This window comes from Pempheris klunzingeri, chromosome 17 (genome assembly GCF_042242105.1).
Source record: "Pempheris klunzingeri isolate RE-2024b chromosome 17, fPemKlu1.hap1, whole genome shotgun sequence".
NCBI lineage: Eukaryota > Metazoa > Chordata > Actinopteri > Acropomatiformes > Pempheridae > Pempheris > Pempheris klunzingeri.
The window spans coordinates 20,911,803-20,929,489 of NC_092028.1; the positions used below are offsets into that span (position 1 = coordinate 20,911,803).

At 46.7% G+C, this 17,687-nt stretch overlaps 2 protein-coding genes and 1 long non-coding RNA gene across 4 annotated transcripts; 1 reads left to right on the plus strand and 2 right to left on the minus strand.

The window, feature by feature from the left end:
- Nucleotides 1-4: 4 nt before the first annotated feature.
- rnf113a (ring finger protein 113A) lies at nucleotides 5-2,301 on the minus strand. Of its 2 annotated transcripts, none has more exons than XM_070848186.1 (10): nucleotides 2,172-2,301; nucleotides 1,723-1,802; nucleotides 1,544-1,642; nucleotides 1,308-1,415; nucleotides 966-1,075; nucleotides 767-873; nucleotides 589-678; nucleotides 416-509; nucleotides 239-345; nucleotides 5-145 (listed from the first exon to the last, which is right to left on the minus strand). In XM_070848186.1, exons 1-10 carry the CDS (start codon nucleotides 2,275-2,277, stop codon nucleotides 78-80), a joined length of 969 nt encoding a protein of 322 aa, XP_070704287.1. In that variant the 5' UTR covers nucleotides 2,278-2,301; the 3' UTR covers nucleotides 5-77. The 2 variants fall into 2 exon arrangements, with proteins under 2 accessions (XP_070704287.1, XP_070704286.1); XM_070848185.1 differs by having other exon boundaries at nucleotides 2,169-2,300.
- Nucleotides 2,302-3,619: 1,318 nt separating this feature from the next.
- Nucleotides 3,620-17,224, plus strand: LOC139216449 (RUN domain-containing protein 3A-like). The gene is made up of 11 exons (XM_070847565.1): nucleotides 3,620-3,819; nucleotides 12,772-12,887; nucleotides 13,053-13,186; nucleotides 13,325-13,410; nucleotides 13,730-13,819; nucleotides 14,994-15,074; nucleotides 15,174-15,339; nucleotides 15,428-15,585; nucleotides 16,048-16,161; nucleotides 16,516-16,622; nucleotides 16,964-17,224. Exons 1-11 carry the CDS (start codon nucleotides 3,713-3,715, stop codon nucleotides 17,104-17,106), a joined length of 1,302 nt encoding a protein of 433 aa, XP_070703666.1. The 5' UTR covers nucleotides 3,620-3,712; the 3' UTR covers nucleotides 17,107-17,224.
- On the minus strand, nucleotides 6,370-10,097 carry LOC139216768 (uncharacterized). The gene is made up of 2 exons (XR_011585581.1): nucleotides 9,908-10,097; nucleotides 6,370-8,942 (listed from the first exon to the last, which is right to left on the minus strand). It is a non-coding gene; the product is annotated as an uncharacterized lncRNA (long non-coding RNA).
- Nucleotides 17,225-17,687: the final 463 nt, after the last annotated feature.

Genomic DNA, 17,687 nt, shown 5'->3' on the forward strand with positions numbered 1-17,687 from the left:
GTCATAGTCTAAAAAAGTTTTTTATTCAAAACGTACACAGACAAACACAAAGGGGGGGGGGGCTGAGAAGGTGGCTGCTAATCCTCCTCATCTGATGGCAGCTGATCTTTTGAAGCATGTTGTTTCTCCATCTTGGCCATCAAATCTGGAATTAAGAAAAACAACAGAAAATATGATGGCAAGGAATCATTAATGGAATTCATCTCATTTGGTAGAGGTGGTTTATTCTCCTGCTCACCTTTAGCTGGGTTGAAGACACCGTTGGTCTGAGTGTTGCACACGTAACAACGCTTGGACTTCCGATAATGCTGAAGAGCACAGGCCTCACAGAAGTAGTGTCTGCATCTGGGAGATATTGGACAGGTTAGCTCACTGCCACTGGGACTCAAAGGCTCTGCGGAGGGTGGGGGCTTACTTTGTGACGATGGGATTCTTGAAGGACTCCCTGCAGATGAAGCATTTAAAGGGCAGATCCTCCTCATCACTGCTCACCTCGTAGTTCTCATCGTCTACAGGGAAGCATGGCACTGTTCAGGAAAGGCTGACGCAGGAACGCAAACCTGACATGAAATCCCCTCCTGAACTCACCATTAGCTCCATATCTGCCCTCCTCCAGCTCCCTCTCAATCTGCCATCCATGTTTGTAGTCTGATCTGTCGTGAAGGAACTTGCAGCTGTCTGACAGCAGGAGGGAAAAGCATGAAGAATGATCAAAATGATAGAGTAATTCACCAAATGTTTGGTTAGTCAATCAACAGGTTCTCACCTCCAAAACCACAGAACCCGGTCTCCTTGTAGTCTTTGCAGATGTCCGGCTGGTAGTCCCACCTGACCGTGGCTCTCAGGTGTTCGGGGGCTCTGATGGGTCCTTTTCTGTTAAAAAGGTCAAAGGAAAAGATTAGCATTCACAAGTGAAGGATGTCGCCTGATAGCACGTGATGAACTCGTGTCACCTCGGTGCTCACCTGACCATGCCAGAAGAGGCGTTACCCATGGTCGTGTCTTTTGGCTTGATAAACTTCTGGTAGTTGTTGATGCCGCGGTAGATTTTATCATCCTCTTTACCCGTCAGCTCCTGTTGACAAGAGGGTTCGTCCAGTTTAGTTGCAAAAAAAAAGTGCATTCATAATTTACCATTTAAATTTATTAGTGAAAAATCTAATTCAGTTTACTTTGTTCAGTTGTAAAACAGTGAGCAAAATTTCTGACTATTAATGCATAGACTGAAACGATGATCCACTAGTATGCCATCGCTGCTTATTTAACTAAAATTAGCAGAAATATGATGTAGAGATGATGTAATCTACCTCCTGGATTTTCTGACTCCTCTCAAAGATGGCCTGAGCATCCTTGTCTCTCTCGGTGTCCAGCTGGTAAGTGGCGGTAGCGCCCATGTCGTCAGGTCCCTCTGGTTTCTTTTTGTGGGCAGAAAAGCAAAGAGAAATATTTATACAGTAGCTCCATCAGGCCACGAGACCCTGACCAACACCGACAGGGAGCGAAGATCTCCTTAAAATGCAAAACAATAAAGGTCTGAACTCACTGCTGACCGTGTGGACTTGTAGGCAACAGTGATCTTCTTGTTGTCTTCATCATCTTCATCTTCACTGGAGGAAACAGTGTCTCTCTCCACCTTCTTTGTCTGCTCAGGTACAAGACAAGGGTCAGGCATCTGATCAATTCTGGCTGTAATTTAATGTATTGTTGTTAGAGCTGCGGTACCCTTTGAATCATTGGGTTGACTCTGGTGTCTTTCTTATCTTTTCTGACCACAGAACTCTGCTCCTCATCGCTGTTTCCATCTGAAAACAGAATACGTTCAACCTAAATTATTAAGTTGCACAAACATGTCGCACTCCTCCAAATTCCCAGGGAGCCTGAACGCAGCACATGATGCGGAAACTGGTTACTGTCCTCTAGTTGTAGGTTACTATCTTCTGGTTACTGGTTATTATTATCTGGTTACTGGTTACCAGCTTCTGATTACTGGATACTGACCACCGGTTACTATCTGCTGGTAACTGGTTCCCATCGTCGGTTACTGGTTACAGTCAGCTGAGTTCGTGTCTGGCCTTTGGGGTCCGTTAATTAAACCGTAACATTACCGGGCGGCTCAGACGAGTCTCATCATGAAACACATGAAAAACATCCCTGGACTGACGGGTTACCACCTTTGTCGCTGTCGCTGGCTTTTCTCTTCCGTCCGGAGAACTTCTTAGTAGATTTTTTGAACAGAAAAGTGCAAGCGGCCGCCTTCGGGTCTCCGTCCTCCGCCATCTTTCTTACAAAGTATTAGTAGTAACAACCAGGACCACAGTGCCCCCTGGCGTGTGGGGGTCTTCTTCATCTTCTTCTTCTTCTTCTTCTTCTTCTTCACCTTCACCTTCTTCTTTTTCTTCTTCACCTTCTCCTTCTTCTTCTACACCTTCTTCTTCTTCTTCACCTTCTTTTTCTTCTTCACCTTCTCCTTCTTCTTCTACACCTTCTTCTTCTTCTTCTTCTCCTTCTTCTTCTTCTTCTTCTTCTACACCTTCTTCTTCTTCTTCTACACCTTCTTCTTCTTCTTCTTCTACACCTTCTTCTTCTTCTTCACCTTCTTTTTCTTCTTCACCTTCTTCTTCACCTTCTCCTTCTCCTTCTTCTTCTTCTACACCTTCTTCTTCTTCTTCTTCTTCTTCTTCTACACCTTCTTCTCCTTCTTCTACACCTTCTTCTTCTTCTTCTACACCTTCTTCTTCTTCTTCACCTTCTTTTTCTTCTTCACCTTCTTCTTCACCTTCTCCTTCTTCTTCTTCTTCTTCTTCTTCTTCTTCTTCTTCACCTTCTTCTTCTTCTTCTTATTATTATTATTAGTCTTCTTCTTCGTCCTCCGCCATCCATCTCCCAATGTATTAGTAGCGCCCTCTGGCTTGTGTTCACCAGAATTTCTTTATTTTAACATTTTCTAAATTTCAGAACAATAAACAAAATCACAGATGGACAGATGGTATATGATGCATTAATGACTCGCGGGAATATGGGAATGATCAATTTCACTAACTAATAAGTCATATTTAACACTATATTTACTGACACTGTATTTACTGACAACATCTACACTAATTAAAGGACCTGATGTCTGCCATGTATGTTAAAACACTGCAAACCAGTGACATCAAAAGTTATCACAGCAGCTCTAGAATGGTGAAAGAAAAACAAGGACAGTAGAAATAAATAAATTACTATAATAAAACTCTAATATATTGAAATCAAAGGTGTACCAGAAAAGTGGCTGCTGTTTCTCTGTCAGAGATTCATTAAAATGATGCGAATCAATAGAAAAAAGTTTTAAAACGTCACACAACACACAACAAAAATGTCTTTGATGGTGTTTAAACGTTGTTTTGGAAGATTTATAGGGCGAATGTAGACAAACACTTGAAGGCATCGTTTCCCCTGCATGACGTCAGCGATTAAACCGGAAAAGGCGGAAATAAAAGTATTAAAAATTATTACGAGAGACAGTGATTTTATTTCGAAAGTCCTGACCGGAATTGGATGTGTACCGTCTGTAACTTGAGGCTGGTGGTCGCTCTCCTGTCCTCCTGTTCCTCCTCCTCCTCCTTCTCCAGGTTTCCCTCGGAGGACAGCGGCCGTTTGTAGGACACAGGCCGCGGAGGGAGGGGTCCTGGCCTGGGCACGGATCCCGAAGAGGCCCCGGGGCCGCTGCTGGATGGAGCCGGGCTGCGTCCAGACCGCCATGGCTATGGGTCTGACATCCAAGAGGGCGTCTGCTCGGAGCGTCGGCGTGGAGAGAAAAAACCTCATCACGGTCTGCAGGTACACATCACGACCTGACACGGGCCCGAGGGTCCTCACAGTCCCGACGACAGACCGACATCCATCCGACCGAGGCCGAAATCGGCAGCACGACTCAGACACGGAGGACTCAGAATAAAACATTATCGACCAAAATATGAAGGAGTCAGATATGGAGGGTTATGTGGCTCTAGAGATGTGGCTGTAGAGATGTGGTCAGAGCTGGGAACCTGCACCAGAGATACATGGAGACATATAGAAATTGGGGCCAAGTCACATTGTCCTGCACATGATTGACATGTTTGGTCCCTCGTTGGTCCCTCGTTGGTCCTGTGTTGGTCCCTCGTTGGTCCTGTGCTGGTCCCTCGTTGGTCCTGTGCTGGTCCCTCGTTGGTCCTGTGCTGGTCCTGTGTTGGTCCCTCGTTGGTCCCTCGTTGGTCCTGTGTCGGTCCCTCGTTGCTCCTGTGCTGGTCCCTCGTTGGTCCTGTGCTGGTCCTGTGTTGGTCCCTCGTTGGTCCCTCGTTGCTCCTGTGTCGGTCCCTCGTTGGTCCTGTGTTGGTCCCTCGTTGCTCCTGTGCTGGTCCCTCGTTGGTCCTGTGTTGGTCCCTCGTTGGTCCTGTGCTGGTCCCTCGTTGGTCCTGTGCTGGTCCCTCGTTGGTCCTGTGCTGGTCCCTCGTTGGTCCTGTGTTGGTCCCTCGTTGGTCCCTCGTTGGTCCTGTGTTGGTCCCTCGTTGGTCCTGTGTTGGTCCTGTGTTGGTCCCTCGTTGGTCCTGTGTTGGTCCTGTGTTGGTCCCTCGTTGGTCCCTCGTTGCTCCTGTGCTGGTCCCTCGTTGCTCCTGTGTTGGTCCCTCGTTGGTCCTGTGCTGGTCCCTCGTTGGTCCTGTGCTGGTCCCTCGTTGGTCCTGTGCTGGTCCCTCGTTGGTCCTGTGCTGGTCCCTCGTTGGTCCTGTGCTGGTCCCTCGTTGCTCCTGTGTTGGTCCCTCGTTGGTCCTGTGCTGGTCCCTCGTTGGTCCCTCGTTGGTCCTGTGTCGGTCCCTCGTTGGTCCTGTGTTGGTCCCTCGTTGCTCCTGTGCTGGTCCCTCGTTGGTCCTGTGCTGGTCCCTCGTTGGTCCTGTGCTGGTCCCTCGTTGGTCCTGTGTTGGTCCCTCGTTGGTCCTGTGCTGGTCCCTCGTTGCTCCTGTGCTGGTCCCTCGTTGGTCCTGTGCTGGTCCCTCGTTGGTCCTGTGTTGGTCCCTCGTTGGTCCTGTGCTGGTCCTGTGCTGGTCCCTCGTTGGTCCTGTGCTGGTCCCTCGTTGGTCCTGTGCTGGTCCCTCGTTGGTCCTGTGTTGGTCCCTCGTTGGTCCTGTGTTGGTCCCTCGTTGGTCCTGTGCTGGTCCCTCATTGGTCCTGTGCTGGTCCCTCGTTGGTCCTGTGTTGGTCCTGTGTCGGTCCCTCGTTGGTCCTGTGCTGGTCCCTCGTTGCTCCTGTGTTGGTCCCTCGTTGCTCCTGTGCTGGTCCCTCGTTGCTCCTGTGCTGGTCCCTCGTTGCTCCTGTGCTGGTCCCTCGTTGCTCCTGTGCTGGTCCCTCGTTGGTCCCTCGTTGCTCCTGTGTTGGTCCCTCGTTGCTCCTGTGCTGGTCCCTCGTTGCTCCTGTGTTGGTCCTGTGTTGGTCCCTCGTTGGTCCTGTGTTGGTCCTGTGCTGGTCCCTCGTTGGTCCTGTGTTGGTCCCTCGTTGGTCCTGTGTTGGTCCCTCGTTGGTCCTGTGCTGGTCCCTCGTTGGTCCTGTGTTGGTCCCTCGTTGGTCCTGTGTTGGTCCTGTGCTGGTCCCTCGTTGGTCCTGTGCTGGTCCCTCGTTGGTCCTGTGCTGGTCCCTCGTTGGTCCTGTGTTGTGTACCTGAATCTGATCTTTTGGTCTTGTGAGCCCGGAAATGAAGGAATGTTTGTTCGTAACTTCCCTGAAGACTTGGAAAGTGTTTAGTATATCAGAAGGAAAAAAAAGTCAGAAACAATCAGCCTGGATTTTGTTTTTAATTTAATCATCTTGTGATTTATTTGGTGAGATTGAAAACGTCCAATAAAGAGTGAAACAAGTTTAATGTCTATTTTAAAAATAATGTATTCTCATCAGTGAACTCTGATTATTGTCTTGAATAACTGATTGATTAACTATGAAGTCTCTACAATGTCAGAACACTGAAAAGTGTTTCTGTTTCTACCAGAGAAACTGAAGAGCTGCAGATATTCACAGATATTATTTTACGTATTTACAAAGAGACGTATTGGGCTGAAAAATCCAATAAATTCTTATTCAGTTATCAGAATGATTCTCCTGTCAATTGACTAGACGTTTTCCTGCAGCCTCACTCTGGGTTTTCAGTCTGTGTCACCCTCAAGGAGGATGCAGCTCCACATTGGTACTGATGTAGGGTCAGCCTCCACCTGGTTTTAGATGGTCATGCATCCTCATGGCGTCACACACTCATGTGACGTCCTGAGCTGTCAGGATGAACTGTGTTTGTTTTGGTTTCCAGCCACAATGTACATGTGTGTGTTTCACCCCCCAAAACAGAAAAAGACCAAGTTGACTCTCAGATTGACACAAACAAGCGTTTTTATTCCAGGACTTTCTGTCCACTCTGCCTTTTAGTGACACTGAAGACAAAAACACACATCACACCCACAGAGGACGTCTGCAAAGAAAGAGAAGCTCTCACAGTGGACTCACAGCACACAGAGGGATTAGCGAGGACACAAAAACACAGTTTTCAGTTCAGCTGACCGTCTAACAACCGTTTAATCATTTAAACATTTTAATGACAAACACAGAGGACAAGACAGAAATAAATCCCAAACAGCTGACGACAGTTTCTTTCCTGTTTCTAATGGACTACGTGGTGATTAGGTTCAGGTGGAGGGAACTTCTTCCAGGCTCGTCCTTCGTGGTGGTTCTGACCCCGTTCTCCTCCTGATGCCCTTCAGGTCAGAGTTGATTCAGGTAGTCAGAGCTGGTTGTGTGTTCGTACCGTCTTGCTGGAGAGAGATGCTGAAGCAGCAGCGGGCCTCTGGCTGAGCCTTAAAGCAGGCTGGTTGCCATATTGGTTCAGGATCAGGACCGGGATCCTGATTAGGACCAGGATCAGGACCAGGACTGTGATCGGGATTAGGACCAGGACTGGGATCAGGATCGGGATCAGGACCTGGACCAGGACTGGGATCAGTTCCTGCTGCTTTTCCCACAGCCTGAACTGCTGCCTGGCTACAGAAGCCAAGCTAACGTTAGTGCTGGATTAGTACACCAGGCCAAGCCTTTATTTTCCTCTAACACATGTGTGTCTGTATAAAGTCTGACCTCTTCCTCACTGTCACATGGTACACGTGTAAAATACAATCAGCACACACACAGATTAACTTTTTCATTTCCCAACAATTCGTCTGGTGGAGTTCTGTCTTCTTGTGGGACTGCAGAGAAAGAGGGCTGGTTCTGTTCAAGTTTGGGGTCAATGAATCCACTTCCTGTTGTCACATGCCAGACTAACTGGGGACGAGGGGCTCTGACATGATGTGGGTCACCAGCAGCAGGCAGGGAAACTTCCTAATGTCTGTTCAGTGTTTCAGTGTCACACTTAGCACAAAGAATCCACTTCATTAGAAACACGTGGTACAGCAATAGACATTTGAAGTGTGAAAGGAAAACCTGATCCAACATTTGCACCTTAGTGTCTGCATGAGGCCTGTGTCAGGGACTTCAAGACGTCACCTCACATTAATCTGAAACCACGACTTAAAATTAAGAATAATTAATAGATAATAATATTAATAATTGATTAAGAATAAATAATAGAATCTGCTGCAGTCAGGTGAAAAAGATGCACCTTCAAAATGTCACCAAAGAAGAACACTGAGCTTTTAGCTTTGTGACAGGAAGCTTTTGAGTTCATCAAAATGTTTTCAGCAGGCCACAGAAACTTCTTTCAGCCTACAGATTTAATAATTATGGTTTTAGCTGCAATGTTTTTACCTGACAGCCTCAGAAAATCAGAGGGAACCTTGTCCTAATGGCTGTGAAGAGACTTGGTGGTGTTTGTCATGTTAACAGTGACAGCGTTGTCGTCGTGGTCCACTGTGTCTCTGTGCTGTTGCTATTAGCAACAGGTTTTATCTTAACATGGCAGCTCTCCAGTTGGGGGATTTTCATGTTTATCTGTACTGAATTTGACAGAATATTGAGGACCAACAGTCACCAGGCAGCTGGTTCACAGGCCACATGCATGCAGTGTAATGTTTAAAATGTGCCGTTTTGTTGCTTTAGTCAGGCTAAGACCTCAGATGCCGTCGTCCATAACTGGAGGATCAGTGTTGCTGTGGACACGGCGAACCTAAGAAAACATAGATAAGATGAGTGAGACTGGACAGGTCTGATGTGAGGTGTCATTCCTGCAGCTGCTGCCTGTGAACACAAGGGATGAAAGGAGGGAGGAGGATGTGCTGCTGCTCTGCTGAGCTTTGAGTGTTTCCGGGGAGGGGCACCAGAGTAGAGAATAAAATGTTCTGTACTGAAGTAAACACCACCACGTATCCATATCTCATGTATGTCTGGAATTACATTGTCATTCAGTTTCTGGGCGGCCCACTTTTCCTTTGTAGCCTGATTTCTAAAGTTCTCTTATTTTTAATAAGTGCGACTGAACATTTTGACGTCAGTCCTCTGCAGATCTACCTTCTCTCTCACCAGATATTTCCCTGTGACACCCTGTTGGTCTTTACTTTACCCCCCTGTCAGGTTCAAACATTATTACAATCCCCAGTGCCTCTCAGCCCAACATCCTCTCTGTCCATCTGGCACACTGATCCCTCTACACCTCCTCTGACCATAAAACACTTTGCCAGGACGTTCATTCACAGTGGGGGCTGGTGAGACAGGGACACACCCTGCTGTACTCTGACTTTTACATCTTTTAGTCTATTTGGCCCAAATTATTGCTCTTATCTTAATATTCATCAAAGCATGCAGTCTTGTTTCTGTTGGCTGTTTGTGCCGATGCAGAACAGGACAGGACGTCTCCCCAACAGTACCGGATGGTAAACACAGCACTGGCTGGTGTTACACAAGGCTGCAGCCAATGAGGAGTCCACCTGTGTCATCTGATCCTGCTGGTTATGCCAAGACTGAAGAGAGAGAGAGAGAGAGAGAGAGGGGAAGACGAGAGAGAGAAGGAGAAAGGAGTCAGGGAAATGTTTATGGGAGAAATGAAAAACTGAAGCTGAGAAGAGTTAGTGTGAAGCTTGTGAGTTCAGGTTACATGTCAGTGTTGATTAATGTGGCCGTGGTTTTCCTGGGTGGTGCTGTGGATCAAACACTTTGGTGTACGTACTGTAGAGGGCTGAGAAAGGAGAACAAGAGGGCATTTAAAGAAAGCTGGGAGTGGGCTTGGCAGCCATCCAGGCTGAGTGAGAGGGGGCACAAAAGAAGCTTGTCAGAAGGGCCTGCAGTTGTTTTTCAGTGTCAAATCGTACCAAGAGCATGTTGCTATTCTATTTCATCCATTTGCATTTGAGGCACGCCAGCAATTCCGCCTCAGATTAAAGGACTTCAGTTCATTTTCTGTCATCTGCTGTAATGTTGCTTTTGAGATAACACTGCTACTTTATCTGGTCAGAGAGGCCCTCTGAAACTGCTGACTTTCTTCTCTTGGGATTTTGAATTCTATCACTTCAGCAAACTGGTAGCTTAGCCTTTAATCAGTGGGTCCCATACTGGGCCCGAGAACCACTGGAGGCACTGGGAGTTTTTTTTCAAGGGCTTGACGCTCAGGATAATGAGGAATTGGCAGATTTCATAAATCTTTGTCATTGGAAGTCTACACAAACAGGGAATGTATGACCAGATGTTAGACTGCCAACTCTTCATCTTTTTAGAATAAAACAATTCTCTACAATCACATCTAACAAAACTTCTTGTCTGAAGGGACTTCTCAAGTCAAAGTCATGTCCAAGTTTGTTCTGAAGCAGATCTCTTTGGGGAGCTTAAATGTGACACAGCATGGAGAGGTTAAGCACGTTCTCAAGGTAATTCCCTCAAACCTGACTGGCCACTTGATAATTTCATGTGACAGAATCTAGATGCCACCTACCTGTTTCCTTGATAAGTCCGGCATGACCAAAAACAAGTCAGAGGTCCAAAGGTGAATTTAATCCAGTTTTGGTTGTCAGTTGGAACAGGCCCTGTGCAGATGCTTTAGTGCTGTCCATATGTTTGTGTTGGTGCCGCTTTCTGGTGACATTTTGTGCCATTCCCCCCACCCAGCAATGAGATCCTCTCTCATCTAGAGTGTCTTGCGTTTGGGGAAGATGGCTTTCCGAAAAGAGGTGGTGGTGGAGCCTCTGCTGAAAGAGGCACTGCCCAGGGAGATCTTGGTCTTTCCACTGGTGATGGTGGACGAGCCCAGAGATGTCGTGCTCTTGCCCCTGGTGATGGAGGAGTTCCCCAAGGCAAGCTTGGACTTCCCCCTCTTTATAGTCGTGTTGCCCAGGGTTAAGGCCGTCTTCCCCTCGGTGAAGCTGGTGTTGCCCATTGAGAAGAAGCTTGTCTTCCTGACCCAGATTCGACGGCGGGGTTCGGGGCTCACTCGACGCAAAGCATCTCACACTCATGCAGCGTGCCCTGCTCTGCCGCTCGGGGATGATAGTAACATCAGCTGGAATCCAGAGCAGACCAGAATGCTACGCGTGGATAGCACGACCCCCGTGTCACATAATGCCTTCGTTGAGATGATCGACGTGGGCTCTGGAAGGCCACATACCACCCATGTGTCCCTGTGAATGGACAGAGGCAGCCGTAGGTGGCCACAGCCTATCTGAGGGGAACGGGACAGTGGGGCGATTGTCCCATCGCCACGACAACACCGGACGGTTGAAGGACACATTGTTGTAAAGGGGGCAATCAGTGGTGACATCACTTTCTTCTGAGCCATTGTTCCCTGTAGCCTGTGATTGTAAGACGTGGCCTCTATGTATGACTGTATACGCCATATGGGAAACGAGTCAGGTTTGATGAGAGAAAGGATGCATGTGATCGTGTTCTCCACGTGTAGCTGAGGCACCTCTTCTGTACTTGCGTTATCCCTCCATGTAAAATATGGGTGCGGTTCCCTCAGTCAGTGTTCATTAGTCATTTGTGCACAGCTGAACCGTTTGCAAGCCATCACACATTTGAGTCTTTACCATTTATGTTTTTTAGATCATAGAATGTCTCACTAAAACTCAGATCTCTTTACAAAACAATCAAGCCAAGCAGTGTTTAGACATGTTACTTTTATAAGTATTGTTACAGCTTTTACAGTTTTGTTTAAAACGGCCATTCCTGGTTGACATTTGGCAGTAATGGAAATGCAGGCAGACTTCAGAATACCAACCAATCTCATCACCATGCACAAAAACACCACATTTATACCAAAGATGAAGACATGTTGATGACTGTACAAGCACAACGTAAAGGAGAAATGTGCTGATGGAAAACACACCTCTCTTGTGTCTTCACACGGGCGTTTCACACTTTCCCTCCCTGACGCACCACAAACCATCATCTCATCACTGTTACATTTGCATAACACACTTAGCATGCCTTTGGAAAATCTCACCCTTGATTGCAAACCTGCAGCATGCTAAGCACTTTTTCACTGACCTGTAATTCCAGACACATGTTGATCACAAACATAGCAGCTGTTTTCATGTACTCTAAATGCTACTGACCTGCTAAGTCTGACCAGATAGAAATATCCGTAGGTTTTTAAATGTGTGCAGGAATCATGTGTGAAAATCCCAGTAGATGTTGCTGTGCCTTTCTTTGCCCCTGATGAGGGTGGTTTTGACCATAGACACAGACTTGGTCCCATGGGTGAAGGTCAGAGTGGTGAGAGAGCTTGTGGTGTCCCCTCGTGTGACAGAGGTTTTGCCCACTGCTAAGCTGGAGTTGCCCAAAGTTACGGTGGTTCTGCTCCAGAAGATTGAGGATTTACCCCAGGAGATGGCGTACTTAGTCCTCAGGATCGAAACCCTGCCTTTGGTGAAGGAGGTCTTGCTTGATGAGAATGTGGTTTTCCACTCATTGTTAGAGTCTTTTTTGGACTGCTTGGCTGCTTTGGGTGTCTTCGCACCAGCCTCAGAGGTCTTTTCCATCTAGGTGTTCTTGCGCTTGGACATCAAGGCTTTGCGGAAGGACGTGGTTGTGGTTCCCCGGCTGAAGCTGGCCCGTCCCAGAGCCACAGTTGTCTTTTGCCTTTGGATGGTGGAGTCTCCCATGGAGGTGGTGGTCACTCCCCTGAAAATGGAGGAGTTGCCCAAGGACACGGTAGTCTTTCCCCTGGCGATGGAGGTGCTTCCCACTGCCAGGGCAGTCTTGCCCTCGGTGATGCTAGTGTTGCCCATCGATGCAGAGGCAGTCAGCCCAAGCTTGTGCCGGCTCCTAACATGTAAGCTGCATAGCTGCCTGTGGTGCAGCAGTGCGAGCGTGAGAGGTCAAAAGCCAAACTAAAGCTGTAACAGCGGCTGCCCTAAATAGATCAGACCACCATGTGAAGATGAGGGGGAGGGGAATTATTTGATCATTCTTTGATGCTGGCTGGTCCCTCAGTGAGACAAGACCCAAAGTGACCTGGAAGCCCTGCGTGCACAAAGGCTGAAAAGACAGGGGGTTAATTGTATTGTTTGCATGATAGCACTGCCAAAGTCCTGAAGGGGTACATTGTGCTGTACACAAGACAATTGGGGTGACCTCAGTGTGATAAGATGGCGTGATTCCCAAAAAAAACTCTCCTTCCTGCTATTGTTGCACGGTTCAAATACAGTAGTACATTTGTCTGCTCGGTGCAGTACATGGCTGCATCTCACCGGCTTGTGCAACACACAACCAGCCGAAAGTTCAAGCCTTACACATGTGTGGAAAAAATATGTACATTATTTTCTCTAATTCTTCTGTGTGTGTGTGCTTCTGTTTCAGGTTCTCTGTAAAGACCCTCCTAGAAAAGTACACAGCAGAGCCCATAGATGACTCATCTGAGGAGTTTATTAACTTTGCCGCCATTTTAGAGCACATCCTCAGCCACCGCTTCAAAGGTAACATTGCAGGTAACATATGGAACCATGGAAACACAATTATGCTATTATTATCAGAGGGATAACAGCTTTTATGATTAGAGTACCGTTAGCTATGTTAGCTGTGTTACATTGTGTGCTGCTGTCAGATGAGAAATGTTCGGCTGTGTCTTAATCTTGGACCAGGTTCGGGGAGCTGGTTCACCTCAGACGGACAACGCAGTTTCTGGGAATATATTCGACTGGCGTGCAGCAAGGTGCAGAACAACTGTATTGCCAGCATTGAAAACATAGAGAACATCAGCACATCACGAGCCAAGGCAAGAATCTTTGTATGCAGATTAGTGTGCATGTCTGAGTGTGGTGTGTGTGTGCCGGGGGGGGCAGGGGCAGGGGCACTGCATCAGAGCAGCAAAGAAAGCCCTCTGTTCCTACTCACTTGTTGCGCTGTCCTACAGGGGCGAGCTTGGATTCGAGTGGCGCTGATGGAGAAACGTCTGTCTGAATATGTGTCCACTGCTCTGAGGGACACCAGAACCACCAGGTCAGAATAAAGGCTGAAAGGACAATCGACGCATCTCTGGTTCCTTTTAGCCACATTCTTGATTCTCAGTGAACCTGCTGCTGGGATGCTACACCTGTCTGCTTATACTGTTCAGATCACCCCTAGTTTAAGACATCCCTCCCATCATTATTATCATTAGGATGATTATTATCTCTTTCTTTGTTTATCATTATCATCAATATGATGGTTATTATCACCAGCTACAGATGTTCAAACATAATGTACACTCCGTCATGAACTGGACCGCTGTTGTTTCATGTGAATGTTCAGAGGTTATAATCACATCTTCACCCAACAGGAGGTTCTACGATGATGGAGCCATCATGCTGAGAGAGGAGGCCACAGTGCTGACCGGCATGCTGATCGGACTGAGTGCCATTGACTTCAGGTGAAGACACACTCTTTGATTTATAGAGAATGTCGCAGTATATAAGAACGCACCCCAGGCTTTTTGAAGTCAACACAATTGACCGGTGCGGCTCGGTCAATATCACTATAAAGTAAATCATCAATCAAAGTTATCATTAACATGTTACAAAATAATGAAAAGTTTAGGTACAAATGTCCATACATTGACACACAAATCAGAACAGGGACAAGTTTCTTAAGATGTCTTTCACTAATTTTATACCATTTTCTTTTGCTGTGTCCCACACGCTGGTCTGCTAACTTCAAGCAGTGTAATAAGACATTAAATGACACAAAATTAATTATTATTATTATTATTATTACCAAGTTCTTGGGTAAAACAAGTCATTTAGATTTTTTAATTATATTTAACATTTCGTCCACCCTGTCATCATGGGGTAATTGCCCCATTAAGAAACCAACTGATGTAATCAGTGACATCACCACCCCAATTTCTCTTTCTTCAATGGAGGTTGAAACAACTGCTGCAAGTACAGCAAGTATCTACACTTATATTTTCTCATTTTCACCTTATGATGTTTGTAGTTAGATGTTGTCAAGCTTAACATGTTAGAGTAAAAGATGATTCATAGAAAAACCTTTCAGAAAGTTGAAAGCTGAAACTTCAAAAACAGGCAGAAATCCAAAGAAATAGTAACATTTAGATGAATACAAACAGTCAAACCTGTCAGCGAATCTGAATATAGTGTTTTCTATTTCTTAATTTGTTTAATAGAAATATATGAATGGACTTCACTTGTCCGGGGCCTTTTGGACCATTTAAACACTACATTCACTAATCACTCACACACACTCAAACCGAAGCACAGTGTCTCCCCTGAAGATCAAAGATCCTCTGATTGGTGGACAGAATATGAATTCATGATCAGGATAAAATGTATATGTACGTTATTATTTTTAATTTATTTCTGTATCAACTATCAGTCATAAGATAATATTGTATCTTATGACTACTGTTTTGTGTCTTTCATATGTATGGTAGAAAAGTGGCCACCTGGCTTTTGTTTTAAATTTCAATACAGTGATTGTTATTGATAATTTAACCTCAGGATTGTGATGTAGAAATCAAATAGGTTTATCAGTCAACGATCTTCCTGAAATACAACTTGTTTTTTTCCTCTTGTTTTGTGCAGTTTCTGTCTGAAGGGGGAGACTCTGGATGGGAAATCCTCAGCCGTGATCGACTACACGCCCTACCTGAAGTTCACTCAGAGGTGAGACCCATCCAGCTGATGTTGTCACTCTGCTAACTCTTAGCATCATGTGTGGGTGCGTGTGCGACACTGCAGCCCGTTTTCCTGTCTGGTGTGTAGCTACGAGTACCTGAGCGATGAGGAGGACCGCTGCAGCGTGGACAGCAGTAACAGCGAAGAGAGCGTCCCAGAGCATCCCTACATTCCTCTGGTGACAGATGAGGAGAGCTGGAGTAACAAGTGTCGCAAGATGGAGCAAAGGTTTAAGATCGTTTACGCCCAGAAGGTGACCTACAGCAACAGCTGAGATCGAGTTGATCCTGCTGCCATTCGCATTGCTCACTCTGGGCCTCCACTCACATTTCATGCTGCAGGGTTACCTGGAGGAGCTGGTGCGTCTGCGGGAGTCGCAGCTGAAGAACGTGGAGACAGAGAACAAGTGTCTGAGGGCCAAGGTGGAGGAGCTGACAGTCCAGAGCCAGCAGGAGAAGAAGGAGCTGGAGGCCATCGTGCTCGAGCTGCAGGCACAACTGTGAGAAACTTTGGATTATTTGTACCTAATTAAAACGCTCCAGCTGTAACCGTATGCTCCAGATCACTTGAGGCCTATTTGGGCAAATACACTTTGTACACAGTATGTGCACATTCAGCAAGCCCTAAAGGAGGAGTTACAGGTGTAAAATAACCTCACACCTACATCTGTGGTTGTTCTAATGGGAGATTGTGTCTATGAACACACTGAGACATGTCTGAGTGTATAAAGACACAATAAAAACATCCAAAAAGGTCAGATTCTTGATGTTGTTGCAGAACCATTAGTGCCCAGAACCTCAGGTTGGTTTGTGTTTCAGTGATGTTAATGACGTCTAATATTCATCTCCTTGATCATAGGAGGTATTACCTATTTTTCGGACACCTTTCAGGCACAGGTTTGCTTGCTAAAATGACAAAATGTCTTCCTGATTGAATGGTTTGTGCTCTGTGCTTCACCCAGCTCAGCCCTCACGCCCTGTGACTCCTCCCATCTGGCCAAGGAGCTCTCCATCCCGCTGGTCACCCAGTGGTCCACCGTCTCAAACAGCCAGGGCAACGTCAAGCTGTTCCGCAGGTAAAGTGATATGAAGAGTCCACTCCACTTCATTTTATTTATGTTCACTGCTTCTCAAGATGGAAACATGCTGTACGACCCCTGTTGGTAAATGCAGTGTTTCCCCTACCATTATACTGCACTTACCATTATTGTGCACTTGTGTGCACAAATATGTCGCGTCAACCACCTGAAAAGCAGACAGAAATATCTGCGTTTTTACGCTCCCAGGCTGGTGAAAGTAAGAGAGAGAGTAGAGAGTAGCTCTCTCAAGCTGTAAACCTAGGGGACACACTGAAATGACACACAGCAGAAATGATCACGTGCTGTGCATGTACAGAAGATGGCTTTAGGGTGATGTTTCTGTCCATCCAGGAGCAGTTTCCACAGTTTGGAGCAACTTTCTGCTGAAGTCAGTCTGACCTCTGACTCCCAGAAGACTGACGAGAGACAGAACGGAGACGCTGCCTGGACTTCAGCCGGTGAAACACTCATACTGCCGCATTCATCACAACTCACAGACTGCAAAGGAGACTCATAACTGTGACTCTAACTTGGTCTTTACTAACTTTTCCTACATCCATGTTCAATTAGCTCCATCTTACTTTAAGTACTCCCCCCTAGAAAACAGAGTGGTACAGTGACAATACTTCTGCTCTGTCCATAGCTGCATGGAGTCTTTCAGAGGCCACCGCCCACGCTCACGTACATCCAGCAGAGACTCGGACAAAGGCTTCATGCCTGGTTGTAGGGTTTCATGTGGGCAGCTGGAGCTGAGCTGGATCAGAGGCTCATTGTGTGTTTTTCTGTCCTGTCCCTGCAGGAAAAGACAACACTCCATCCATGCTGGGTCTGTGTGGCTCTCTGGCCTCTTTGCCCAGCTCCAAGTCCCTGGCCAGCCTCAAGTCCAGCGAGTGTTTGGTCAACATCAGCACTGAACCTAGCCCTGCGCTCTCCCCCAGCTAGGAGTTCCAGACCAACAGAGATTTACCCCCCAGTCTGTCTGCCTGGTGATGCTGCAATGACCGTGTCCAGAAACCCGACCAAACCGCTCCCAAATCCGCCGAGACCATCAGCCATCAGCTCCAGGAGGTCAAGACAGCACCTCTGGACTTTGACAAGACGGTGAACTCACCACACAGCTGAATGAATCCAAATGTCTTGGCTCTCTACCTTCTCCCACAGCCACTTCATACTTCCTCCTCCATCATGCAGTTCCTCTTGTGACTCTGTCAGAGCAAAGCATCCATGTATGTCCTCTGTTTCCATCTCGCTCCTTATATGAATATCGGTATTCCTCCCTTAGCATCGTTTGTGAGTTTGTGCGGCCGGTTTTATTCAGTCAAAATGTAACCAAACGGCACTTCCAGCTCTTTGGATGCAGCTGTTGGTACAGAGAGATGTGACGATCATTTGAAGAGATTCTTCCATAGAGAGTCGTGGATGGATGGCTTTTACAGACTGTCACTGAAAACACTTGTTCAATATATTAAGATGTGCGCAGCTATCTATGGATTCTGTCGAGTCTTAAGCTACCACAGACAGCA